The sequence below is a fragment of the Capronia epimyces genome (genome assembly GCF_000585565.1).
Source record: "Capronia epimyces CBS 606.96 chromosome Unknown aczIQ-supercont1.2, whole genome shotgun sequence".
Lineage (NCBI taxonomy): Eukaryota > Fungi > Ascomycota > Eurotiomycetes > Chaetothyriales > Herpotrichiellaceae > Capronia > Capronia epimyces.
In genome coordinates, this window is record NW_006912905.1 from 3,704,963 (window position 1) to 3,731,366 (window position 26,404).

General features: G+C 53.2%; 10 protein-coding genes across 10 annotated transcripts; 5 read left to right on the top strand and 5 right to left on the bottom strand.

The window, feature by feature from the left end:
• Nucleotides 1–26: 26 nt before the first annotated feature.
• A1O3_03136 (uncharacterized protein) lies at nt 27–1,183 on the bottom strand (the record flags this gene model as incomplete). Its single annotated transcript, XM_007733275.1, has 5 exons — nt 27–217; nt 330–649; nt 768–874; nt 931–1,083; nt 1,142–1,183. 5 exons carry the CDS (start codon nt 1,181–1,183, stop codon nt 27–29), a joined length of 813 nt encoding a protein of 270 aa, XP_007731465.1.
• A 1,009-nt stretch (nt 1,184–2,192) lies between these two features.
• On the top strand, nt 2,193–3,708 carry A1O3_03137 (uncharacterized protein; the record flags this gene model as incomplete). The annotated part of the gene is made up of 4 exons (XM_007733276.1): nt 2,193–2,238; nt 2,299–2,406; nt 2,466–2,749; nt 2,842–3,708. 4 exons carry the CDS (start codon nt 2,193–2,195, stop codon nt 3,706–3,708), a joined length of 1,305 nt encoding a protein of 434 aa, XP_007731466.1.
• A 2,544-nt stretch (nt 3,709–6,252) lies between these two features.
• A1O3_03138 (uncharacterized protein) lies at nt 6,253–7,428 on the top strand (the record flags this gene model as incomplete). The annotated part of the gene is made up of 3 exons (XM_007733277.1): nt 6,253–6,456; nt 6,562–6,777; nt 6,847–7,428. 3 exons carry the CDS (start codon nt 6,253–6,255, stop codon nt 7,426–7,428), a joined length of 1,002 nt encoding a protein of 333 aa, XP_007731467.1.
• An 806-nt stretch (nt 7,429–8,234) lies between these two features.
• Nucleotides 8,235–9,286, top strand: A1O3_03139 (uncharacterized protein; the record flags this gene model as incomplete). Its single annotated transcript, XM_007733278.1, has 2 exons — nt 8,235–8,377; nt 8,518–9,286. 2 exons carry the CDS (start codon nt 8,235–8,237, stop codon nt 9,284–9,286), a joined length of 912 nt encoding a protein of 303 aa, XP_007731468.1.
• A 918-nt stretch (nt 9,287–10,204) lies between these two features.
• On the top strand, nt 10,205–11,611 carry A1O3_03140 (uncharacterized protein; the record flags this gene model as incomplete). Its single annotated transcript, XM_007733279.1, has 2 exons — nt 10,205–10,714; nt 10,781–11,611. 2 exons carry the CDS (start codon nt 10,205–10,207, stop codon nt 11,609–11,611), a joined length of 1,341 nt encoding a protein of 446 aa, XP_007731469.1.
• Nucleotides 11,612–11,687: 76 nt separating this feature from the next.
• On the bottom strand, nt 11,688–12,671 carry A1O3_03141 (uncharacterized protein; the record flags this gene model as incomplete). Its single annotated transcript, XM_007733280.1, has 1 exon — nt 11,688–12,671. One exon carries the CDS (start codon nt 12,669–12,671, stop codon nt 11,688–11,690), a length of 984 nt encoding a protein of 327 aa, XP_007731470.1.
• Nucleotides 12,672–13,201: 530 nt separating this feature from the next.
• Nucleotides 13,202–13,951, bottom strand: A1O3_03142 (uncharacterized protein; the record flags this gene model as incomplete). Its single annotated transcript, XM_007733281.1, has 1 exon — nt 13,202–13,951. One exon carries the CDS (start codon nt 13,949–13,951, stop codon nt 13,202–13,204), a length of 750 nt encoding a protein of 249 aa, XP_007731471.1.
• A 3,604-nt stretch (nt 13,952–17,555) lies between these two features.
• A1O3_03144 (uncharacterized protein) lies at nt 17,556–19,547 on the top strand (the record flags this gene model as incomplete). Its single annotated transcript, XM_007733282.1, has 1 exon — nt 17,556–19,547. The coding sequence occupies one exon, from the start codon at nt 17,556–17,558 to the stop codon at nt 19,545–19,547; it is 1,992 nt and encodes a 663-aa protein (XP_007731472.1).
• A 1,707-nt stretch (nt 19,548–21,254) lies between these two features.
• On the bottom strand, nt 21,255–22,064 carry A1O3_03145 (uncharacterized protein; the record flags this gene model as incomplete). Its single annotated transcript, XM_007733283.1, has 2 exons — nt 21,255–21,752; nt 21,801–22,064. 2 exons carry the CDS (start codon nt 22,062–22,064, stop codon nt 21,255–21,257), a joined length of 762 nt encoding a protein of 253 aa, XP_007731473.1.
• A 1,768-nt stretch (nt 22,065–23,832) lies between these two features.
• A1O3_03146 (homeobox protein cut-like protein) lies at nt 23,833–26,127 on the bottom strand (the record flags this gene model as incomplete). Its single annotated transcript, XM_007733284.1, has 3 exons — nt 23,833–25,727; nt 25,775–25,942; nt 25,992–26,127. The coding sequence occupies 3 exons, from the start codon at nt 26,125–26,127 to the stop codon at nt 23,833–23,835; spliced, it is 2,199 nt and encodes a 732-aa protein (XP_007731474.1).
• Between the last annotated feature and the right edge of the window lie 277 nt (nt 26,128–26,404).

Genomic DNA, 26,404 nt, shown 5'->3' on the forward strand with positions numbered 1-26,404 from the left:
GGGAGCTTGTCGTGCCTTCGGCGGAATCAGAGCCATTGCTTGTTTCCAAAATGAGAAACAAATGCGCCACCATCTCCGCCAGCAACACTGGCTTTCTCATAGACCGAAATCAGAGCCTTGACGGACTCCTCTGGGGTGGCCGGACCTTTGAAATTAGGCGCATACTGTGCAAACTTGCCCATCATAACGCCAATCTTCTGGAGTTGTTCTTCCGTCACTGTTCATCACGTCAGCAATTCGATTCGGTGGCATCTTGATCTTGGCTTTTGAGAAGGTGGTGGCCTGTAGGAAGGAGAAGGGAAGGGTGTTTCGTATGGCGGGTGTCTCACGAGTGCCAGAATTGCCTGTGTCTACCACTCCGGGGCAGATGCTTATGAAGAGCACCCCGTCCTTAGCATACTCAGCACTATACTTGGCCACGACGGCGTTCGCGCCAGCCTTGCTAACAGCATAGGGTCCACCAATCTCGAGATCGTATTTGGTAATGAGTTCGATGTCAGCCATACCTGACGAGATGGCGATGACTTTCTTCTTCTCGCCCTTTAGAATGAGCGGCAGAAACAAGTTGAAAAGGTGAACATTGCCGATTATGTTTGTTTTGTAGGCGTCGAGGAGATCCTTTTCCAGGGCAACTGGATCTTTGCTGCCCCTGTTTCATTTCAGTCACGGAGAACAAACCGTCAGTTCTCGAATAGCAAGTTCCTAACCGCCCCTGGGATTGGGGGGGCCAGACCGCCGTCGGGCAAGCACGGAAGGATAGCACTCACAAGGCTCCCATGCCGTCAAAGTAGGACCACAGAGGAATGCTCGCGGCATTGGCGATGAGATAGTCGAGGCTACCCCCGGTGATCTTCGAGGTGGCCGAGGCTGCTCTCTTTGAGAAGAAAGATCAGCGAATGCTTCCTGACTTTCTAACCGGAGCGGAAATACCTTCAACGATTCGTAGTCGGTCAGGTCTCCCTCGAGAATGTGGATGTTGGTTCGGTTCAGCGCGGCGACCTTTGCATCAGTAGCCGGCTTGTTGCGAACCAGACCGATCACGGTTTTTGCTGGGTCGCTCGAGAGCTGGCGAAGAAACTCGAACTGATCAAACGGGTGGGTTAGTTTTGTTGGTCCAACAGTTCGTCCAAGTCAAACTTACCCCAATGCCTCGGGAGACCCCAGTGACGAAATAGGAAGACATGTTGTGCTGGATTTCTCGAAAAGGGTTCTGATAGAGGCTGCAGTTAGATCTCGAGACAAAGACAAGATGAAGATGCTGGTGCTGGGTGCTGGTGCGGCTTCTCGGCCCCCTTATAGCCCTGCAAAGTCGGGTTTCCCACGACTTCTGATCCGGCATCTTTGGTTTGATTTCCAATCAACTTCGGACGTCCACTGTCCGGTTGCTGACCGTTGTTTCTCGCAATATGCTGGAGTGATCCAGTTCCATGCCGGATGTTTGCTGGGGCTCGCAAATACTTGTCCAAGTTCCATTATGGGACGGTGGCGCCACCCGTAGCACATCACGAATGGCAGCCTCTCACAGCCTCTCGCAAATACTTGCCCTGAGACCCATTTGGTGATTAGCCTGGCCGGTGGACCCGGTTCAAGGCTGCCGATTGGCCGGAAACTGCAATATCTCCAGAAGTGGCATTGCCGATTGGCTGCAATGAGGCCCGTGTGGACACTCTCAATATTCAATGATACGAACCTGGCTTTGTCAGCCTCGCACAGGCCCGTGGTGCTGTGCTTCTGTCCTTTCTTGCTAACAGTATCGTACTGTATATGCATTTTCCACCATCTTTTATACCCTCTCGGCAAGCGCTTCGAACGACGTTTCCCCACTGTTGGCTACACATAGATCATACCAGCAAGTTGCTTTAGCCGTTTGGACGGTGAGATGGCGGCGGCGCAAGGACGCTGCTGGACATGCAGAGGTTTGTCGCCTCTTATCAAAACAACATTTCGGAAGGCGGTCGCTGATGAGAGGACGGCTTGCAATTGCAGAGCGAAAAGTCTCCTGCGATCGCGCCACCCCGGTCTGTCTCAACTGCGTGAAATCGAAACGGCAATGTGGAGGTTATGGTCTCCGTCTCTCGTGGCCACGGCCCAACGATGGTAAGCGTGCGGTGGTCGGCGGTTCATCTCCTCGTCATGCGAGCAGAAGCAGATCAATCCGGCATCAGGATCTCCAGTGGATCAATGCTTCCTCCATGGATATCTATCTGCACCATTTTGCCTCTGAATATCCCAATCAAGGTAAGTTATCATGTGGCCTCGTGGCTCTGCTGTCCCCGCTCGCTTACCTATGTTTGTTAGTGAGGGACCGTGTAGCGTTTATGCAGCTTGCTCTGCCTTGCGTTCCTCAATTAATCAGTTGGACACCGTCCAAGATCAACGCCAGTGACCAGGACCTCCTCCAATATTGTAAGTTCCCCTGTTGAGATGGCTCCTTATGCGCAAGCCAATTGACCCATGCAACACAGTTGAGCACGTAGGCAGCAATGTTCTGCCCATGTTCGACTCGGGTCGGAGCAGGGTCCGCGAGATACTGATGCGGATGGCGCTCTCAGGCAGCACCCTCGCGTCAAACGCGGTGTGTCAGGCCATGCTCGCTCTCGCGTCCTTGTACAGGGACGGACTCCAACCACATGCGGCTCGGCTGAACCTTACAGCACTTCAGTCACTCATGACCTCGGCAAAGGATGGCATCGACGCCGAAGCTGGCATTCAGCATATTGCTGCCGGCATTCTCCTTGCCTGTTTTGAGGTAAGTCTGCGATATTGATATTGGCATGGACTGTCACCCCCTCCAACCCGGACGGCATCGGCATGGGCAAGGCACTCATGAAATTCCCACAGATGCAGCTGAATTCCAATGGACATACCTGGAACTGCCAGTGGGTTGGGCACATATGTGGTGCCAAAGGAGTTGTGCAGGCCGTCAAGGATGGACAGCATCCCCCAGGAAGTGATTCTTCCATCATGCTGGGCTGGGTCTATTACTACGACGTGCTCGCCCGGTTCAGCACTCGACACTGGCGCACAGACGTCGTGTCTGAAGTGGTGCCAGATCCTCGCTTCACCACGAACGGCGGCAACGGCGACATGCCGTGTGTCACCCAATATGCCCTTGCGCGTGCCTCGTTTGCCGCCGTGATACCACAGATCTCCCGCCATGCGCACGAGGTTCTCGGCTTGCTGGGTGAAGTCTGCGATACGATTCTGCATCCCTGGGATCCACAGTACCATTCGTTGGAATATCAAGAGTACCTGGATGGCCTCGAATCCAGACTCACAAACGTAACGCTTACTGGCCCAGCTGAAACCACTGCGGACGAAGATCTCACCCCCGTTCTGAAGTTGTTTCGGCTCGCAGCACTGATCTACCTCGAACACACCTCCAGAAACTTCTCCGGTCAGTCCACCAAGCTTGAGACTTGGATCGACGACGCTTTCTCAATATTCGCCGGGATAGGAACTTGTCGTCATCCCTTCCCGCTCTTTATCGTTGGCTGCGAGGCTCGCACCGATGACCGCCGAAGGGTGATCCTCGACCTCATTTCAAAAACGCAACAGGACCCGCAGGTACGAAGCTTCAAAGAGGTGGGAGCCTTGGTCCAGGCTGTCTGGGTGCAAGATGACCTGGAAGTCGATGGCCATGTCGAATATATGCGGAAGGTGAATTTGGCCATAAGCACATTCGACGCCGTCCCTATCCTCGTATAGATTTGACCCCACTACTGTACCAGCCGTCAACTGGCGGCCTCTTGCCAGGATCAAGAGGCATAGCGACCAACAATAAGCACCTAGGCCTCCTAAGCCACGGGGCTGGCATCTAGGTGGCATCTGTGGAGAGTTTGAGGCGCAGCAGCAGGCGCCGAGGGGCCAAAACATAACGACGTCTCGTCCGCTTTATCATTTACTGTATCGTCGACCGGCAATGAATCAGTAACATGCACACAAATGCAGCGAGTGCAATCAATACTCACCGTTTCTCAGGGAATGTGCATCAGAAGGCCACGCTCGTCACCCATATTCTAACATCTAACATCGCCCAGACATGGCCAGCCAGGCAACAGGCACTACAATTGCTCTTGGCAACCTCCCGCCAGTGCCAGTGGCAAGTCAGCCTTGCCAACCGTCCGCATCTTCGACTTCGACTCCAAGCCCGTCGAATCTGCCTGCGTTTGTTGCACACCAGGGCCCTTCGGTTGTGTCGCCGACTTCTCCCAACACCAACACTGGGAGCGGACAGTCTAATGTTTACGCTTCGAGTCGACCAGTGGCCGCCGGCGGCTCAGGCCTTCAGGCAGCTCCAGCTGGACATGGTTCATTACTCTGTCCATCGTGGAATCAAATCAAATTCGGCGTCATCGTTTTCATCAAGACATGCATCGCGGTTCTGGGCCTAACCGCGGCCTGGATGGCCCTGCAGCTCTCCATGTGGACCGCAGCAAAGGACTTTCGAGAGTATTGCACGGCCGTGAGTGTAAGTCTAAGTCTCCGCCATCCACCAGCCAAAGATTTGGAAGACCAATGGCAGTTCCTGACTCATCTTCGTTTACACATATAGCAAACACGTGTGGAACTGCCGAAAGGTTGCAGCGACGCGCTACATAGGGATCTCACCGAACCGCCAGCCATGTCTCTAGGCTGGCTGCGCAGTCACCACCCAAGAAATTTCCGACATATGCGAAGCCCTTTTGGTTTGGGTGTTCCTGCCATCGGGTGGGAACCTTTTATTGCTCTATTCTGTTGGTCTTTCGGGGTGGTAATGCTCGCCATTCTGGCTCACAAACTCTTCTGTCTGACACTGGCTCAATGGCGATCCAGAATTTCGGGCGGGAGAAGGATTCGAAGAGGCTCCGCCACCGATTTCCGTGTAGCGGAGAGGAGAACTCCCTCGTTGCCTGAGATTATCCTATTGGTAGGAGTCAAAGATCGCATTTCGGAATTGAAAAAGAGGCGTCCTTGATCCTCATTTCTGAGACAAGAGCTCCCAGAGGATCTGGTGTTTGCGGGTTAGCCCATCCAACGACACGGGACAGACAATACCGACCAGGGATTGCGGGAAGAATCTTTCGACCGGCCTTACACGCACCATGGTCGCTCCCTCATCGGAATCCGAGCGTCGCAATGACATCGGGGACTGGTTCAATGATTCCCCACCCCCACGGCAGCGTCAAGTGCATAGGACTACCTACACACAGGTACAATATGGGGAGAAGTTGTCGTGTTGCTGATACTCACTTCTGTGGGAAGTAGTTGGGGGGAACCTCTCGGGGCACACACTTCGACACACACTTCACACACTTCGGAGTTGCCTAATCAGGGTTAGTAGCACGGTGGTTTATACGATAACCAAGACCTCGTCGCCGCCCATTCCACATAACCAATATCGTCGTCGCCGCCTTACATAACCACTTAGCGGAGCGCTCTAATTAGTCAGAATATAAGAAGACGAGCCTCGTACTCGTTAACTATCAACAACACCTCGCCGTCGACAGGGTCGTCGAGATACTCCACAGGATAGGAATTTACAGCCTTCTTAAGAGCTTATCGTAAGTACTCAGGGCACTCAGGAGGCGCACGCAGTCACGTAGTTAAAGAGAAGACATATTCAGGCACTTTAAGCAACACCACAGAAGTACTATATCAGGGCGCAACGGCGATCGACGACGAGGTCAAGTATTGAGCGACTCAAGGGTCTGGTAGGGTCAAAAGGTAGTCTTATTATAACCCTGACGGCTCTCGCACAACGTCTCTACCGTCGCACAACACCAACCAATCAGCGATATAGCCGAAGTGTGTGCCCCGAGAGGTTCCTTAGTTGGGGATTAAACTCTCTGCCGCGCGATGCTCCCAGTGGATTCTGTCGGTCGTTCAGGGCAAACATTTTTGGCTGAGGTTTTCCTTTATGCGTTGACGACATTTCAGCTGTTTCTTTTCTGCTACGATGGCTACAGGCAGGCGACGTTGCTCCGCAGAAGAGATGATGATGATGGCCTGTTGGGTTGGAGACACGAGAACGGCAGGAGAGGTCGCCGCCGTAGAGACAAATGGCACTAACTAGACTAGTACTAGTACGAGTACCTGACTTTGCGGTGGCTGCTTTAACGCTCTGACTGCGGCTCCGTCGACCCCCCCTCTTGAAGTCGCCTACCTACCTAGTAGGTACGTAGCCTTGAACGGCGGTATCAAGGGCAGTCTTGATGTTGCTCATCACCGTGACATTTCCCTTTTGAGCCCTTCAATTCACTACCTCCCGAGATGGCCCTGAATGGCAAGACTGCTGCTAATCCCCTCAGATCACCTAGGCTGAGGCTCGATTCTGGCCGGTTCACTCGTGGCTCCGAGCAGGACCGGAAAGACGTGGCTGCTCAAATCGACCAAAGTCTGCGTGAGTTCACATATTGCCAGGTTCAACTTGAACCTGATACCTTGCGCGGCATTCTTCCCAACTGGAAGATACAGGTACGGAGACTGTCCACCTGCACTGCCACATACCACATTACCACGCGACTCGCATCGCAATGTACTTCAAGTTCGAATGCGGTATAACGTTCACTTTCGTTTCAGAGTCGCAAGCTCTTCGACCTCGAGGAATCGGTGAAATCGTTGCTCTCTCCGACGTCGAAACACTCCCTCGGGTATTCTGCCCTGGGAACGGACAAAGTGCGTGGCGAGATTCCCATCTTAAACGAGTCGTATACTTGTGATGCCGGGCCCCGGACCAACTGGCCCGACGAAAATCTCTTGCCGGGGTTTCGTGGTTTTGCAACGCACCTCCACATGGTACGGCGTGACGGTCAACCAGCCATGATGGCGCAGGCTAATCATTTGGGTCCTCACGTGTACACATAGGTATTGTCCGACGTCCTGTGCGACCTCATTGACTGTTTATCGATCACGATGGACCTACCACCGGGTCAACATTTGAGCCAAAGCCACGACTGCTCCGATTTCCGCTTAGGGTTCCTTCATTACCCTTCGATTGCCTCTGAAGCGATTCCATTTGGTCCTGGTCCTGGTCCTGGTCCTGGTATTCAGCGCAATCCGACACATATCGATTCGGGAACCTTGACCCTGTTGTTATCGGACGGCAGCGGTGGACTTGAGGTCGCGGACAGGAGAGAGACGGTTGAGACGAGAAGCAGTTGGTTTGACAAGCATGGGTTGTTCGCCCCGGTTGATCCCCAAGACGATCTGGTCACCGTCCTTACGGGCAATAGGCTGAAAAAGATCAGCGGCGCTCGATGGAAGCCAACGGTGCACAGGGTGGTAGCCATATACCCTACAACCTCGCCGGCGGAAGAGTCGACCGCAACCCACGCCGAGATGCCCGAACGGTACAGTGTGGCCCTTTTCAGCTCTTCCAAGGCCAAGGCCACTACAGCACATGCCGACAGTCGGGATAGAACTATTCCACCATCCTCCTCGTCCTAAGCTCCCTCTGCCCACCACAAAAAAAAGATTGGGGTGCACAACAAAGTTCCCGACTTTGACTCACGGCTCTATGCCGCCCGAAGAGATCCGATCAGTCGTTGTCAGTGTACTGGCATCTGCGAGCGGAAAAAGCAAATCGAAGAATGAGGCCATGGGCTCAAACGAGGAAACGAAATCATGGCCAAAATATGATTCATGCTTTATGATGAAACGAACCTACCCGACAATGTATCCTGTATCCTGTATCCTGTATCCTGTATCCTGTATCCTGTATCCTGTATCCTGTACTCCCTACATTTTCGATCACAGATCACATTGACATTTCACAGCCAGTATCCGTACTCCGTAGAGCGACGTCGAAAGTCGGATGAAAACATATCTAGGAATAGTGAGAGAGTGTCAATCTCTAGTCTTATCCTCACTCTTGTAGACAGTCTTCCCCGGTCCTTTTCCGAGCTACTGTGCGGGTGCCTCGTACTCCGTACCTCGTATTCCATCACCATTGCATATGTGCTCGTACCTCGTATTTCTTGATCACCAACTGCATACCTATGTGCTCGTACCTCGTATTCTCGTATGGTCGGTCACTCGACAGCCAATTGGAATGCGTGAGGCTAGGCCGCCAGAATTCGCCCTACTACTAGTACGGAGTACTCCATAATAGTAACCCGGCGATATCAAGGTACGTAGCTCGATCTTGAAGCTGCAGACAACAGGACTTCAGGGGTGATTACTCTGTGCAGAGCTTTAACTTCTTGAATCTACCTGTATCCTATATCCACTATTCACGCTGTACTTGTACGGCAATGGACCAGAAGCAGAAGCTTGATATGGCTAACGGTGCTACTGGGCCCGCGCTACCGCAACCGGCGGTGAGGTTCCGTCCAGCGGGGGTTGAAGAGGACGATGTGTTGTCTAGGATTCTTTGCAATGCCTTCCTCCCCATCTGGTCCGTCACTCCTCCTTGTGCCCTGAGAGGTTTCGTCCTCGACCCCCGATGTCTGCTTCATTCTCGACTCCAGTCTAGCTCTGCACTGCGCAGCGAAGACAAAGACAACAAATGTGGCTGACTTGACTCGCTCGATGCAGGGATCACAATTGGTTTCAGGGCGTGTCGGCACCGCTTGAACCGGTCGTCGTCAACGTCAACGTCACCGTCAGCAACAACGGCAACGGTAAGCCGTCGTCGGGCTCGATGAGCAGACAGCAGAAGTCGCGGGTCAGGTTCTACTGGAGCCTGATTAAATTGACGAGGCTGCTCGGCGGCGAGGTGCTGGTAGCCGAGGTGCCAGCTGCACGCGCCGCAGGGAAGACAGAGACAGAGACAGAAGCAGAAACTGACATCGGAGCGATCCTTCTGTGGCTTCCTCCGTCCAAGCGACTGGGCGCCTTGGACGTTGGCACGCTCTGGAAATCCGGCTTCTTCTCGCTCATGCTGCCGTGGAATTATGGACTCGGTGGACTGTACCGCATCGAGATGGTCTCTGAAGCCAACGTGCGGTCCATGTTTGCCAGGACGCTGAAGGACGCCTGCGGCTTCGCGGATCGAGACTGTGGGTTTGTGCGGATGGTAGCCAGTAACCCCAAGTACGCGGGCCAGGGATATGGGTCGAAACTGCTGCAGCATCAGATCGAGCGACATTTCGCCCGCTTTGCACACACGCCCGTCATCTTGGACACCAGCACCTCTCAGGCCGTGCGTGCATACCAGAGACTGGGCTTCACGCTTCTGGCCGAAGTCCCCGTCGACACGGGCACCGATGCAAGAGGCATCCCCTTGACCAAGTCTGCCAGTGAGGAGGTCAGGCGCCAGGCGAGGGAGACTTGTGTAGAGAGAGTGATGGTCAGGCTTCCGTAACTTGAATTGAAGAGGTGTGAATACCTACCTACATACTCCGTACTCGTATAGGTGGTACCTAATGATGGAGGTGATTGAGGTGATCGCCCATCGCCAACACTGCCAATGAGACAAGACAATGACATCACCGACTGCGCATCCCGACACCACCGCCACGTCCATCAACAACTTGACAGGGGCCATGGCAAGGCCTGCGACGCCCATACCAAGATATTCGACCGATCTCAGGCAATCATGGCCATGACTGTGGCCGTGGCCGTGGCTCTGGCTCTGGCTCTGGCTTTGGCTGTGCCTCACCATCCTCAAACCCGTCTACCTACTATGTCTATCAAAAGTGTACGCGTCGTCAAGTACGGATATATCAGGTACTGTACAGACTGACCACTCACTGCACCCGAAGCTATCGATCCGACAACAAGACTTGGAAATACAGACAGACTTGGCGGTTGCGCTTTCTTCGACTCGATTCATTGACACCTCACGACACCCTCTTCATATCTACCCGTACCTCACCGCTCGATAACCCACCCGCCTGCTGATTGCTTACCTGTCTGTCACCTGTGTCGACTTCTGATTTGGACGACAACACGACTCTTTATTATCATTATCCTCACAGACGCACCTGGTATAAGCACGCATATTGGACGACTCTTGTATCTCAGTTGTTCGCCTCTGCGGGTTGAACATTGCACATTGGACATTCCATTACATCTACACTGAAGAAGCGGTCGCTTTGACAGAGCAACTCCAAGCAAGGCTGCTCAGTCCGCGTCACTCGTGACCGGTTTGCGTCTTCCCAGATACGGCGGAAGGGCAGCAGGTATCCACAAGATCAGTCTCTGGCCATTGTTGAAACTCGTCACTCCGTGCCTCGATATTGATCTTCTCCTATCGAGTTGAATTCAGCAGCCGTCCACCATGGAAGAACGGACTTGTTCAAAGCGACAAGCAGGATCCCGTCACCGACGAGACTCGTCTGAGTGGCCTCGCTTCAAGCAAAACCGCAACCGCAACAGTAACCGTCCGGAGTCGAAGCGAGATCCCATCGTCCCACAGTCAACCCCATTTGCGCATCCATTGTGGTCATTGTCCGTTCTTCTGGCTCTCCATGCACCTTTTGCTCTCGCCTCGACATCGAGACACCTCGATCCACGCAACATGGTCCTGCCACTCCGCGTAACAAATAATTGCAAGGAAACAATTTGGCCCGCCATTCTGACACAGAGCGGCACCGGCCCTGCGTCGTCCGGCTTCATGCTGGCGCCGGGCAGTTCCAATCCACAAACCGTCAGTGGCGATTGGAGAGGCCGGGTTTGGGGACGGACAAACTGCAGTTTTCCCCAATCCGGCGTTGGCCCGGCCAGTGGACAGGGAGGAGCGGCATGTACCACGGGCGACTGTGGCATGTTCTTGCAATGTCAAGGAGCTGTAAGTAGCTGAGAGCACAGAGCCTACCGGGCCACCGTTCACGTTGGCGCTGACTTTCCTTCTCAGGGACAAGCACCCGCAACCCTGGCAGAATTCACCATGTCCTCCGACACATACCAATCCTTTTATGACATCTCGCTGGTCGACGGTTACAACCTGCCTGTCGGGATCATCGCCTTGCTGGGAGAGACCGGGAATTCCACGCTGGCCGACATTCCGCCCAATTTGACAAATCCAGTTTGCATCGGCACCTCTTCTCTCCTCACTCCGCTGGGGAGCAGTCCAGACGCCGATTTCGGGACAAATGCCACATTCCCTCTACCCTTGGAACAGGCTATGACGCCCTCCTTTGTCCAGGACTGGTGCCCGTGGCCGTTGCAACTCGCTCCGCCTGAGAAGCCCGGTGACGGCGTTTATCCCTATCCAGATGACAACATCCAACGACCAATCTTCAACCCATGCCTGAGCGCTTGTGCCAAATGGAACAAAGCTAAGTACTGTTGTACCGGGAACCATAACACCCCGGCGACCTGTTCGCCTAGTTTGTACTCGACGCAGGCCAAGAAGGTGTGTCCAGATGCCTACAGCTACGCCTATGACGACCAAACGAGCACCTTCATCATTCCGCAGGGTAGCGGATTCGAAGTCGTCTTCTGTCCTACTGGCCGGAGTTCGAATATCCTGGCCATCTTTGGTGACCAGCTGAGACAGCTCGCACAGGCAGGACATGCGACGAGAGATATTGTCGGGCTTGCGCAGAATGTCACGTTTATTCGCGAAAAGAGCGCTGCGCCATCTCTGGCTAGTGGCCAAAGCGCAAGTTTGCTCGCGTGGGTCATCATCCTCTTGGTCTGGATGTGTCTGGGAGACTTTGGTGTGCCGTTCTCAGGTATATAGGAAAGACGATAGATGCGGCAAGAGGTTGCTTAGTTTGAAGGGTGAGAGCTCAGTTCTGTGGGTGATGCGAAGTAGCTCATGGCTCTGTAGATATTGGTTGAGCATTCTTGTCAGGAGCATCCTCGTCAGGAGTATCCTGGGCATCATTCTTGTTAGATCGGGATTCTTTATCAGTGCCTGCTCCACCCGGAACGACTTTCGGCGCCACATCATGCGTCACACCTAGAATGACCGTTGACAGTGACCCTGGCCAGATGGCGTCCTCACCACCATACAGAACTGCCCAGAGTAAGCGGAGGTCGCGATTCGGTAGCTTCTGCATCATGACTTTCGTAATGGCGTTCTGCACTTGTTTCTTCCGCCCTAGGTCGTGTGAAGCAAATATAGAACCTTGCTCTTCGCTGAAGTACTCTTCATGGGGAACTGGGCGGGCGACCCATCGCGAGCGAAGTGGCGGCGCAGCTGCTGCATCGGCCGATGCTACGGATGCCGAAGGTCCTGTCGGAGCTGGAGGCTTGGGATGCTGCTCCGCCGTCTCCGTTGGGAAGAGCACCGATCTCACGTCTTCGAGGACGTGATCCTGCATGGATGATTTATCGGTCGGCTTGGGCGTAAGGGACTTGACTTTGACGTTGGATTTTCCAAAGTTGGATTTTGCTTTGACCAGAATGTCCGACTTGTAATAGTCAAGGTACTTGTCCAGTGGCCTCCCCTCCACCCAGTCGTCTATAAAATTGCTCTCGCTTTTGGTCTGTGTTTGACTGATCTTTTTCCCGCTCGCGTCTCTCGGCGCATACTTTTCTTCCAACGCTTTCCATACATCCGAAGCCAGTTCGAGTGGTTCGGCAATCTTCCACGGTTCGCTGCCGGGGACCAGGGTCGACATGATGAGGGCTTTTGCACGAGCATTCTTGGCCATGAACTCCTCTCCAGCCAAGGGAGGGCCATCCTCGAGACGTGGTAACCCTCGAGGATTGGATACGATGGTATACGAAGGGACGGCGGAGGCAGTAGTAGCCTTGCCTTTGGAGGCGCTCGACTTGGATTTTCTGGTCGGCATCCTGCTGTGCTATTGGAGATGGACGTCGGGAGTGTCAAAAGGACGGCTTACTGCCAGTATTCGTATATGAGTGCGAATGGCAAGGGAAAAACCTGACGTGGCTCAGCCAGGGCCCTGGCATCTCGACTCTCGTAGAACCAAAGCAAAGCATGCAAGGAGGGGTTTCTCGGCATTCACATTCACGTTCGGCAGTCTACACCGTACAACTGACATGGTACTGCAGTGTTGCAGGTCGCTTCGCTGCCACAACGCGCACCAGCATGCTGTAGTATTACGGCGGACTACGAAAGCTAGACATGTGCTACTCCGCACTCCTCCGTACACCGTATATTCTTGGCAGAGCGACAGGAATTTGAATGACGCTGCTATTAATGAATCTTGAATCTCCAATCTCAGGTTCTTTGCTGGCCCCCTTCTGACGCTGCCTTGTGCTTCGAGTGGTCGTCCACCGTCACGCTCTTGTCTTTAACATAAAATGATTGCACATGGCATCCACTACAGGGCGCTACTCCATTTGAGAGAGGCATGCATCATTGCTGCGGGCTGAATATCGAGCCCCAGCCCATGACAGACGCGGGAGATACATTAACCATCTTCAGCATTCCCCAGACCGTTGTGGCCACGCTGTCGAGGACCACAATTCCATGTGTTTTCTCCCATGCTGCTGCCCGGCGCGCGCCGCGAAGGTTTGTGCAGTAAATGGCAACAACGTCGGCGCCGCCCTGGTTTGCAACCTCCGAGACCATTGCATCGAGCTGAGCCTCTGTGACAAGGCCGAAGTCCGAGTTCTTCGTCAGCACCAGATGCCGTTCTCTCTCCGGAGCGATGGGGAATCCGATGGCGGCATAGTTCTTGCGAATCGCATCCACCACCGAGGTCAGATATGGTGTAACCAGACCGATTTTCTCGGCCTTGCTAGCTCGGAGCAGCTCGTTTAGAGCGAGGATCGAGGACGTAGCAGGAATCCCACTGACTTTCTGTATCTCCCTGCACAAACTGTCGTCGGTTTGCAACCCCAACCAGCCCGCAGAAGTGCCGCTCCATCCAATGACATCGACCTGTGCATCGGCGAGTAGCTGGGCCGCAGCTAACATAGCCTCAGTTGAAAACTGCAAGCTTGCATCCCCTGATAGATCGATCTTTGTGACGCGAAGTCTGGAGAAGTGTACTGTCACCTCTAGGTCTGGGTCAGTGATTGATGCAACTATGGCCTGCGTTAAAGGTTCGAGGACCGTGTTGGAAGATGGGACAATCACTCCGAGCCGCACTCGCCGCACCATCTTGAGTGACTGTTTAACAGCTCCAATTAGACTGGACTAGGCGGTGCGGTGGCATTCAACATGCAACAACGTACCACCTGGAGCGAGATACTGGGTATGCAAATGGGAAAGAGGGTGCCTTAGGACTGATACAAACACACTTGCAAACACTCAATAAGCTGCGGAGTCGTCCGACTGCAGGCTGTCTTCGGAGTTGCCCGTATCTTGCCATCGCGGACAGCCACATCAGCGGGATTGTAATAGATTTAGATTGCACCTCTCTTTGTTTGGATTTGTTCTCGATGTCCTGCAATTCCGCAACACCACCCTAAGGCTCTGGAAACGATGGTGAACGCATATCTCGCCGTCTTGGTACTACTTGAAATGCCGATGGTCGAGCCATCTGTGCAACGACCGGACAAAGTGCGTCATTGCACTGGGACGAGGCTGAACTCTCCTTTGATACTACTACTATCTAAGATACCGACCCAACATACCTTATCTGGAAGATTCCACCCCAAAAAACCAAGATACATGAGGGCCTGATACGGGACAAAAGGGCAAAAACAATCAACAGTTAGGATTCCCAACTGGTCACCCACGTCAGTACTAACTAACCGGCATCGAGCTTAAGTACCACTGAGCGGACGGGAAGTGCTTCTTTCTCGATCCTATGGTCGATTGCGGAAGAAAATGCAGCTTTCTGCTTTATGAATAGCAGCATTGCAGCAGTTGGGGAGTGGTGGCTCGTCTGAACCCGAGAGCCAAAACGTCAGTCCCGGGTTGCCACAGAGCTTCCTCGACGTCCACATCAAACGACCCAGGCCACAAAGATACTGTACCCATTGCGGTGGGAAATAGGTCTTCTACCATATTTGAAACCTGCTGATACCCGCGCAGCGCGTCAAGGATGCACCTGTGGATACTCTTGCTAACGCCGTAAGGCCCTCTCCTACCAGATCCTATCTAATCGATGTGAGTGTCCGCTGTATGACACAAGCTGACAGTCGCTACAAAGGGAGCGAGACGAGTAAGACACAGGCTAGAAAGAGTGGGCATACGTGTCACACCGTCAACCTCCATATGCAAGGATAGGGTATATCTCAGGCTCATTGATCAGCGTCTGGTGGATTCGGCTTGCTCATCAGAGAAGACATAGATAGACACTAGGAGCGTGTTGCTTTTTATTCAAGGGATCTGCGTGCCAACAGCTACGTATCTGTGCCTCTCAGATTAGCCTAGCATGCTTGAGAGATGGCGACCAGCTTCTGTTCTTCTCCGTCAAATGAGAGGCATTGTTGGGTTCATCTAGAACTACCTTTATTCGAAGGCTGAAATGACGAACCTAGCGCTTGTATTAGGTACGAGGCCTTGGGCTCTTAGTCCTAGCACAGAAAACCCGGGAGAACAATAGCTCCCCTGTCAGATGGGTGGTGTTGGTGCGAGAACATACCCGCCCTCTCCCAGGCCACTTTTCGCGGCAAGCCAGGAGACCCAACCAGACCTGTGAATTGCCCCCGCGCAGGGCTGACCTAGTTGAACACAGCTACGAGACTTAACAGTAAAGTTCAAGGTAAGCCATCCAGGCATTTTTGTAGGCCATGGCTTGTCTGGGTTGTCTGCAGAAGATACTGGTAGAACCAGCGCCGGAGGCAATTCATTACAAGACTCGGAGAGAGTCGATGTGATAACCAACAGGTACACGGCGAGACCACCGCCTCCTAGTTCTCTAAAATGAGTAATATAGATGTCGAGATAGTAAGTAGCAGCAGGTCAATCTATTAGGTTCTATCCAATTTACTCTAATGCTCGGTGGCCCCGACGAAATAATCAGAGGCAAGGCAAGGCAAGGCAAGGCAAGGCCAAGGCTAGACAAGGCTGCGGGCGGTGTGAATGCTAGGTCACTAATTAATTACCACTATACATATTGTAGTGCCGGAATTCTCTCCCAGTCGCACCCAAGGTCAACCCTCAGCTGGAAAGTTGTCTCCCCCTCAAATCGAGGGGTCGATGGCTCAGTTGGCGGGTTCGACGGTGTAGAGGCATGGCCGGTGAACAAAGTCCCGGGTTCAATAAGCACCATGTCCAGCCCAGAATCACCGGGTACCTACTTCATTCGATACCCCCGTATCGTCCGAAAAAAAGTCATTCCGACATGGCTTTTCACTTACCTACAACCTCCAGTTCAACTGGGGCTTGTAGAAAAAGTTTTTGGATTTTTGGATGCGCTTCACCTGCACTGGCTGCCACATGATTTTTCTTTTTTTCCATCGGTGAATATTCAATCCCTCTGCAGTTGCCATCAAACGGCTCATACTCTCGCTTGATGGCGGCTCTTTACATTAGTTCGCCTCAATCTGCTCTTCCTTTAGTTTGTTCAATTCGCGCCACTCCGGTCTGCCATCTTAAACCTTACTCGGTCGGAAACATCATCGACGACATGTCCTTCGAGTTATAAAGAGGTTTTGCGACAGAATAATACGAACGAAACTTGAAGAGAACACTGAAGGATTTCCCAGCGTACCTTTCAAGATCGGAGAAGATGCCTTGAAGGCCAGGAACGAATACATTGAACCAGGCAAACTCACAACGGGCGTTGTCGCGGTGAGATGGGGCTGTCGCTACCGTCTCCCACTTCGCCTATTTCAAGTCTCCTTCCGCACCGGGGCCAGACACAGGCATCTCGATCCTACTAGTGCCGGTATGCTCGGCTACTATCGAGGGGATGTCGCAGACGACCCAACATGTTGTTTTCCTCTCTCGATGAGCGGTGCCTACCTTTTAGTCCTTGATGCAGAGCCCCGACTTTGCTGCACCACTCCAAAAGACTTCGCAGCTGACGATATAGAGGCAAGAAAGTCGATTGCCGGTAGACTCCATCAAAACCCTTCCATATCATTTCTCTCCAGCCTCGGCGGAGGCTTGGCAGGGACGCATGGAAGTTCGGAAAAAACTGCGATGAGGTGCCTAAGTTTCGCTGGGTTTGCAGGTGTATGGCATGGGTTGAACGCCCAGTTTGTGGTGGCTGAAGAAAGAGGCTGAGAGGCGACGACGTGAGATGTCGAAGGCAAAGTTGGCGAAGAGTTCGAGTCGAGTGTATTGAGGATGTTGAAGCAATTTCACATACCCCGGCACCTACCCGGTAAGGGCAATTTCTCCAGCCAGCCAGAAGGAAGGTATGCCGGCTTGTCATAAGGCCAGCTCCCCTGGTGCGTCCTAATCCCTCTCTCACCTCCCCAGTGCATGCGCTGTCACACGGTCTAGGTTGCCGTCACTCCTTCTACACCTACACCAACTCCGACGCTTGTGTGTCCGGCTGCCAGTAGACAGCCGCATCTGTCACACGCACTTTGCGTTGTCATCGGACCAGATACGCATGCCCGGACTCTACGGTACCTCTTAAGGCTGCCCACGCCCATAGCCAAGAGCTAATGCTCTAGCAGTTATAATTAGCGTGGATGTGGAGGTGGAGGCTTAGGGACTCGAGAGGCTATGCAATTTGTCAAGGACCTAGGTAAAAGAATCAAGAAGACTCTCACAGCGAGCATCATCGATACCGAGATCCAGCCTCCTGGGTAACAGACCCGATTGAACTCGAACACCATCAAGGCAATGTCTATGCAGAATGCCGGGCGGTTCCACGGCCTCAGTATCGACTCTCGAGGATATGGACAACAACAGCAACTCCGACCCCCTCCCATATGTTCTCGCAAGGCACAGCAGTCATGATTGCTACTTCGACATCAAAATCATCCAGGCTGAACTCGCCACCTTCCATGGCAGACCAGCGTATCAGCTGCATTTCAAACTCGACTTTGCCCGGCCGTTCGAGGCGTCGAAGCGCATCCGATCAGCCGTGGTCAACGTCGATGTTTCCGCTCAAAAATCAGACCCCGGGCGTCGTGGACCAACCATATCTGCCATCGACCCCGAAGCAAGTCTCGTATACATAGCCGACCATGAGATCGCTTCCGGCCAGAATGTCGGCGTCAATCTAGGGGCGCCCGGTCCAGCAGCAGGCGCCATCAGTGTCAGTGCAGGACTGTCCTGGGGCGACAAGACCACGTTCAAAGGCTCAAGGCTGATCCATGGCTTTCTTCCAGCCTCGAACAAGGCTCAGTGGAAAATGTATGAGGAGCGCAAAAGCAAGAGTGGCTTGCCTCCATCCGTGCGACTGATGATGATCGTTGAAACTGATACGAGCTTTCACGTCAGCGCAGATGTTCTGGTGCAGCGTTGGAGTGGCTGGGGCCCGTTCGGAGCGGTGAAAAGCCTCAGGTCATCGACGACGGTTGAGACTCCCCAAGTCTATCTGGTGCGACGCAAGCGAGCGCCATATACGAGTGAGAGCGCACTCATGGTTTCCGACAATGTTACGAAAGTGCTCAAAGAGAGTGAGGAGAGGATGCAGATCCTGGAGAGCATCATCGACAGTAATTTTCCACAACTCAACTTGAAGGCTGTTTATGGCCCTGGCATCGCCATTCTGGTCCTACGGCCCCTAAATCAGCTATTCGACCGGAAACAGCTCCTGGTCCCATTCCATGCTCTCTGTAGACTTGGCAGGGCGGATGAGCAATTCCGAGCGACTGACACGAACGGATTATTTGATGCCGCAGCTGTGTCAGATCCACATGCAGCAGTGCGAGCGGATGAAAAGACAGGCTCGGTCTACATCGAGGACCACATGTCAACGGGTGGGATCTTCGTCAACGGGCAGCAGCTTGCGGCAGGGCAGTCGTTGGAGTTACATAAAGGCGATGAGCTCCAGCTCGGCACCGACATACTCGACGACGACGGGGCTTCAATCAAACATCCCAAGCTATTGGCGAGAGTTGAGTTCGCCGGACTGCTGAGCCGTGTATCGTCAGAGGATGCTTTGGACCTGGGCATGCTAGCCATACCTCAGAACGCAGGCCAGTTTGGAGCCAGCCACATACTCCGTGCTCGAAAAGAAGCAGTGCGTAAAGACGTCGACAACAAGTTCGAAATCTGGAAGTTGATGATGGCGGACGAGGAACAGGAAGACATGCTCACGACCCTTGAGGCCCTCGTGGATCGCCGAATAGAAGCACTGGATCTCAATGTCTTTGCTTCCTTGGACTCTCCCCGCCCCATGATGCTGATAGAAAGGAAGAGAATCTCGACACCTCCAGCTTTCCTTCGAGAATCGAGCCCTTCTTCCTTCCAGTCTCCTCACGCTCCCTCGGACGATTCTGCTGGTACAGAGACTCCCCGTCCTCCGAGTGAGAGAATCCCGACACCTCCAGCCCCCAGACCTCCTAGAGAATCCAGCCCTTCTTCCTTCCACTCTCCCCACTTTGTCCAGGACGATTCTTCTCCGATTGTGATAGAAGAGCGGAGGGCCCCGAGCCTTCCAGCTCCCCGGGCCTACGTTGAAGAAGAACGTGTCATCAGAGACCGGCCCTACGTTGAACAACGTGCCATCCACAGAGAAAGGGCTCCAGAAATTTACATCCGACGTCAGAACCATACCATCAGAAGGACTCGAGAGGGTGGTGCACCGAACCTACTTGTGCCCAAGGTCCCAACGGCCGAAGAAGCCCTGGCGAACCATCGCGCTGTCGGGAGAGACTGGCAGGAGGCCAAGTTATGAAAGATGCAGGCAACATGTTTGGGTTGATTTCTCTGCGGACTCTCTCTTTCACAAGGAATACTCGCGTGGCATGGCATTCGCTTCCCAGATTCAGACAGATTCTTCTCTTTGAAATTCGGGCAATAAAATCAGGACAAGTACAGTATAGTACATACTGGATGTTTAGTCTACATGTACGGCGGTCTTCCACTTGAATCGCCACCCCCCTATACCTATAGCCAATTTATAGCTCAACTACCCACAGCCCTGTCCTGACAAGTTCAGCGGAATAAATACCTAGAGTTAGGCATGACTTGATGGACTATGTAGCATGTATCAGGGAAAGACTACCTTCGAGGCTTGCTTGTAGTTACTGAAGATCTTGCTGTACGGAAATGAATTGAGCCATCTTGATGGCTACTATATTGTTGAGAGTGGGTGTGAATGTGGATGTGTTGCTGAGAATGAGTGTCTTGTGTGGTTAATAGGACAGAATCGCTTCTGCTCACGTCCAGCATGAGTGACGAGCTGAGTTTGTCGAGGGAAAGAAGAAGAACAAGAGAAGGGAAGAGAGCCCTATATTTTATTACAGCCACGCCACAAGACCGGTAGTGAATCCCAGAGAACAGTACTAAGTCTTGTGTTCTCCAGCTGCTTGATGATGGTACAAGTGCCACTGCCTCTCCTCATAGCGGTCGGTGTGTATGGACCCATGCCTTATTTAGGAGTTGGTTCAGGCACCGGGAATCTTTTTCTCCACCTGGCATAAAGACTATGTGGTTGAAGTTCAATAGCCTCGTCGACCGTAGCCACTGAGAACGTTCGAGTCTTTTGTATTCTTTATCCTCGTTTTTAGTTTCCTGTTGGTGCGTAGGGAAAAAGGGCTGGCTGTATTGGACTCGGACTCGAGCATTCTGGTGGTAGATCCGTAGCCTTGTATGGGGATGGAGGTTGGAGGATTAACAGAGCGTCTAAGGAATGGGCGGATCTCATGGCTGCGGCAGATTCAAACTCGCCGACTTGCAATTCGATCGTGGTCTTAGATGCCATGCTGCATCGGTGGATGGGGAGATTTGCAAACGTGAACTATTCCGCGGATATCCCGATCGTGTTCGACTGGGCTGTTTCAGCTTCAACCACAGCACATGCAATAACTCACCCAGAAGGAGAAGGCGTGCTTCATGGTCAGTATTGCACGGTTGCCTGACGCAAGACACTTTGCGACGGAGGTAGGGTTTGAGGCTCGGTTTGAGGCTCAAACTGTGCAGGAGACCAAGGCATCGATTTGGCAGAATGGTGCTGCAGTGGTTGAACGAGTGACGAAGAATGATGGTTGATGGTTCTCGTGGAGGAAGTGTGGATGAAGCTGCTCACTTACTTTCCAGGGCAGACAGTCATCTGGTTCACAAATCACCCACCGCTGTATGGACTTTATGGTTTGAGAGACCACCTGTACCACCCTCAGGGCGCGTCTTGTGGCACACCAACCACCAGTGCTACCCAGCAACAGCCACCTGCACGCTGTGACTACGAGAAGTTGTTGAAGAAGTAAATGTATTGGCTATGTACTGCCAGGCTTTGCATTACCTAGACTCGTCCATGAGAGGCTCATTCACCATGTCACCGTCCCAGACTGTAGTGTATCTGTTACCGTGAAAGAAATACGACACCACTCTCTATAAACGCGAAAAGGCCGCCCTGGTACCGTGAATTTGTCAAAAGTGTAATCTACTCCCAGAACCAGTATATAGCGGAATAGTCCACGCTGAATGCAGAAGCCTGATTTGCACACGATGCAGGTGGACTGCCTCCGGCTGTGCTCAGTCGGTAAACAGCCTTTATGTTGCCCACCGTGTCAGGCCGAGAGGTGAGATAGAGCCATGGCACGGCGCCGTTGCCTTGCCCATTCACACCCGCGGGAGCGTTAGAGGGGGCGGCAGAATCCTTCACTTTCTCTGCCGATACTCTGCCAAGTTGCGGTCCTGTGGAAACATCGAATGCAAAGACCGGAGTGCTCGTGTTGGAGAAGAAATGGTGACTCGATAGGCTGAGATCGGATGGCTCAAGCGGCGCATCGGCCGCGGACGGGACACGGTACGACAATGCAACAGTGGGAATGAGGCCCAACAGGTCAGGATAGTCGGCGGCCACACAGGAAGCATTGTAAAATTTGGCAACGGCTCCCACTGCGGCAGGGGTAGCAGTGGCGTTGGCGCACGTATAGTTCTGCCATGGTCAGGGCTGGTCCAAGGCTCAAGCCGTCATCACACTTACCTGCACACCACGTCCGACAGCGACATGTACCAAGCTCAAGCCATCAGGGGTGGGAAGAGGTGTCGAGGCGACAGGCATCGCGGCTTTGGAAAGATCACATGATGGTGGAGATGCTCCGGCCGCCTTTGCTTCCTCGATATAGCTGTAGACGACATCGAAGTAGCCCGCTAACGTCGGTGTCCACTCTGTTGAATCCCTCTTGGTCTGGGTAGGAGCAGCAAGAAGCGTAGTGGTTAGGGCGGCAAGCCAAATGGCATGTCTCATGGTGGTGAACAGGTGATGCTTATGATATTAATGATATTAATGAAGGGAAAGAGTCTGGCCGGCAGATCTGCTGAGACTGCGAAAGAAAGTGGTAAAAGAGGTGATGAAGAGGCCGGCTGGAGCTGGACGTCAAGCCTGTATATGTTATCGAGGACCAGGGACCCCCATGGTGTCTTTTGAGACCAGCCGCCAACATACATGGCATTGCAAAGTGGACTGCGGTTCTCGACAGAGACAGGCCGGTCGTCTTCTCGACTGCAGGATGGCAGGAAGAGGGTCGTGTTTCTATCTTCGGCCGTCAGCTACTGGCGATTGGGCCGCTGGCGAAGGTGGATGCTTGTTGGATGCACGAAGCGGCAAGGGAGATTTGGCCATCCGTTCCTTAGATCGATATGGGGAGGACAAGAATAGAAGATGGGCATTGGCGCCCGCGGCTGAGACCCCTGCAGACATGGGACAATGAATGACAGGGTTCGTGGTAGACTGACTGACGATCCTGGCGGTCCGTTTCAGAGGCCCCGGTCCTGCGGGTGGCTGCTTGACGGCCGCCAAACGGCCGCTTGATGGCTCCCTTGCTCCCCTCGCTCCCTATCAGCGACCTCACTCGGCTTCCGGTCTTGCGTGGTTCTTTGTATAGCCGCCCATCAGCCGCCGCCCAGCCACCCAAAGCTCTTGATTCTTGTCTTTGGCTTCGTACCAATGCATGACGTGCAGACAAATGCCGAGGCCAGCTGTTCGCGGCATCGAGTCAATGAGCCGAGAGAGGTTGATCTTCGCAGGGATCCTGCGTGTTGTTTCAGTGGCTTCTGCCAGCAGCAAGCCACCGTCCCACTTTGGCAATCAAGCGTCTTCTCTTGGATTGACCGGGGGGAGGCAGGAGGCAGGCAGCTCGAGGACAGGATGACTGTGTCGCGGCGCGCTTATGCGAAGTCGACGTGGCATCGGGCTATGACAAGGACCCCGGTGTCCGATGGAAGGGATTAAGCGTGGCTGGGAGGAGTCGGCTGTGGACTCTGGAGGGGTGGCAGCGCAGTTGATGGTCTTCTACTCGTACATCTAAGCCATGAAGCGCAGGAGCGCAGGAGCGCAGGAGTGGAGGATGGACGGCTCAGTACGGAGTAGTGATGCCTGACTGTAATTCCACTGACAAGAGCAGTGTCGTGACCGCCTGAAAAATGCTGCAGGCCATTCGTTCTCCTGAACTTGTACCCTGTACGCTGCAGCATCCCTGTAGCATGTTTATTCTTGATCAAGCCCATGTCGGACCATGCCTTGCTCGTGGATTTCGCTTGCTCATTATTTGAACTGCGGATATACATTCTACCACAGGCGCACAGTCAAGAGAACAAGTGACCGAGCCTCCTAGGCATGTGTACGGAGTACTCACTCCATGCACATGTCGAGACCGTGTGTACAGAATACCCCCTTCCGCCTGAAACATAGCGCCACGCTTCCTGAAGCACCAATGTCGAGTTTATCCACTTCGCATGATTCGTCCTCACATCCACAAAATCGACCCTTCCCTAGATGTTTTCCTAGACTCTCGTAAGTTGGGTCCGCCATTGCATAGTGAGGCTTGTAGCGAAGCTCCCGTGTCGTGCTTTGACGACAGTTTGCTGCTACCCTAGATACGGCCCCTTTTGGGACCACTGGGTATATTTGCGAGGGAGGCAACTCCATGGCATAACAAAAGAAACCAGTGAAAGAGTCGAGTATGATGGTTGTCCAGGCTGCATTTCTGAGCGCAGAGTCGAGATTCAGTCAGAGTCTACCCAAAGTCCTCTTGGTGCCAATCGGCACCGTGTGAGTCCGGAGATCGCACTCCTACGGCTCCGGCAGCAGCGACTTCACTTAGGTGGACAGCACTTCGCTCAACATCAGTTGTACCCATCCAGTATAGCATCCAGAAGACCAAGATGTGAAGCGCAAGGCAGTACGTGGCAAAGAGATTGCGAGAAGTCCTTGTAGCAAGAACGATCCTTGTAAGTGAAAAGATTATCCGCTCTGGGAAGCTCATGCGTTTATAGGCTCGAGCAGCCTCGCGGCCACGGAATGCGGCAAACGGCGATATGTTGGCTTCGTATTGTGACTTCCACCGATCTGAAGTGCCATCGTCCGAGGTGTATACTGCAGTATGTCCCGGAGCGCCGGAATATGCGGAGGAGGATGTCGTTGTCGGGGCCCGGCTGTAGGTTGAAATGTATCTGGTTTTCTCGTACAGATTCAGATTGTCCTTCTGCAGCGAGGCAATCTCCTGTCGTAGGGAGGTCACGGTAGCGTAAGTTTTTGCAAGTTCTTCTTCAAGTTGCTGATTCTTTTCTTTAAAGCGATCTCGTTGGGCTTGGATCATGGGCAAAATGCCGGAGCCTCCACCGAGAGCTTCTCCGGACCGTAATGAGTCAAGAGTGTTGGTGCGAGGTTGCATCTCGTAGCCTGAGATGATCGATGAAGTTGGGGACGCTCTGCCTCGACGCAAGGAGCTGGTAGGGTGCCGTGAAACATAGGTTCCCGCTACAGACATTCCCGACGACGGAAGGGCATTTGCTGCTTCTTCTTGCACCCGAAGGAGATCATTCTCAAGCGTCGATGATAGCTTCTGGAACTTTTCCAATTCTGCGTTGGTTCGAGAGAGTTCTTCCTGGAGATCCTCGAATTGGCTTTGGAGGTCTTGATACGAGACTCGGAGCAAAGTCAATTCGTTGCTTAGCTTTTTATTTCGTGCAAGCAGCAGGTGTTCCAATGATTGTTTCGAGTCATTTTCCGCTGCACCATCCAACCCGCTCTCGGGTCCATCTTCCTCGTCTTCAATGGATAGCTCGATCGACCGGAGTGTGTCCAGTTCCCTCTTGAGTTCCTCGTAGTCGGACCATTTGGCGACTTTGACGCGCAGCTCCTCGTTCTCTGTCGCCAATTGAGAGCGCCGCCTTTCGAGCTGACGAAGCTTATCGTCCCCATTCCGTTTCTCTGTATCTCTCTCGAAGCGTATCGATTCGATCTTTCTCAGAAGCGAGGAGTTCTCCGACTGCAGGCGTAGAAACGACGGATCATCTTCAACATCATGACTTGTGGCATTCTGCGATGTGGCTCGAGCGAGATCAACACGCAGATGTTCGTTTCGGGCTTCGATCTCTGCGAGTCGCGCACTCGTCTTCTCAAGCTCGGAACTCATCAACTCCAACTCAACACTGGCAGCCCTTGAGGACGCCATCTCAGCAGAACCGTCTTGAAGCCTCTGAGACACTTCATAGCTGGCTTTCAACTCCTTCAACACCCGGTCCTGATTTTCAACCTTCTCCTCTAAGCTCCGCTCCTTCGCAGCCCAGTTGTTTTGCTTCTCCTCTAACACCTTCGCCCACTTCTCTTCGATTTCCTGAACCAAAGTCCCGTTGCCGGCCTCCGCATCTTTTCTTACTTTACTTTCTTCCTGCAGCTTCTTCTCTGTTTCTTCCAGTTGAGCGGACAGCTTATTGACTCTTGCCAGCAGTTGTTGGTTCTCAGAGGTCAGTTTTGGAACAGTATCCTCGGCGGCGACAAGGGAATCGACAGAAGCCTCTAGCAGAGGGAAGGGATCGGGTGCCTCAGAAAGAGACTGGTACAGTTGGAGGAATGCGGATGAGGATGTCTTTCCGTGGCCGGTGATTAGATCAATGAATCCCTGGTAGGCTGCAAACCGTCAGAACGACAATCACGGATTGACCAGAATGACCAACCCTTGAGTAAGGACTTGTACTCTGTTAATTTTGCAGAATCTTCCAATTTTCTAAAGTCTTTGGTCTTCTGAGCGAGTTCCTTTCGTTCGACTAACGCATCTCTCTGATGGGCCACGATGTCGGATGCGGTAGAGTCTAACTGTGGCATTAATGAAGAAAGGCCAATATCTAAGGAGTCAGCACCGAGCAGTCAACACAGCTACAACCAAACACATACTGCGCCATGCTGCCAAAGCCTTCTGAAACTTGTTCTCGCCCTCGCTAGGGGATCTCTCGCCTGCCACGGTCTGCGGCGGAGGACCATCGTACTCTGCCCCCGGGGCATTGGCCTCGGTCAATGCCAATGCATCCATAGGGTCAGGTTGATTTGTAGGCTTCTATAAAGCAGACCTCCGCGGTGTGCGGTCATGCATTGACGGCGAGGTAAAGTAGAAGGTGTCAATTGAGAAGACAACACCTACGCTCTTGTAACTACGAAGAACGCCGCGTGGATCTCCGGCGCGTCAACGTGGAGAAAGCGCAACTCTAGGCGCCGCACTGCGCTTCCTGCGAAGCCGACACCCAACGTTCCTGTTGCGTTCCTTGATGTCGACAGCCAGCCTAGAATGCTATCTCAAAGCCATGAGTGCC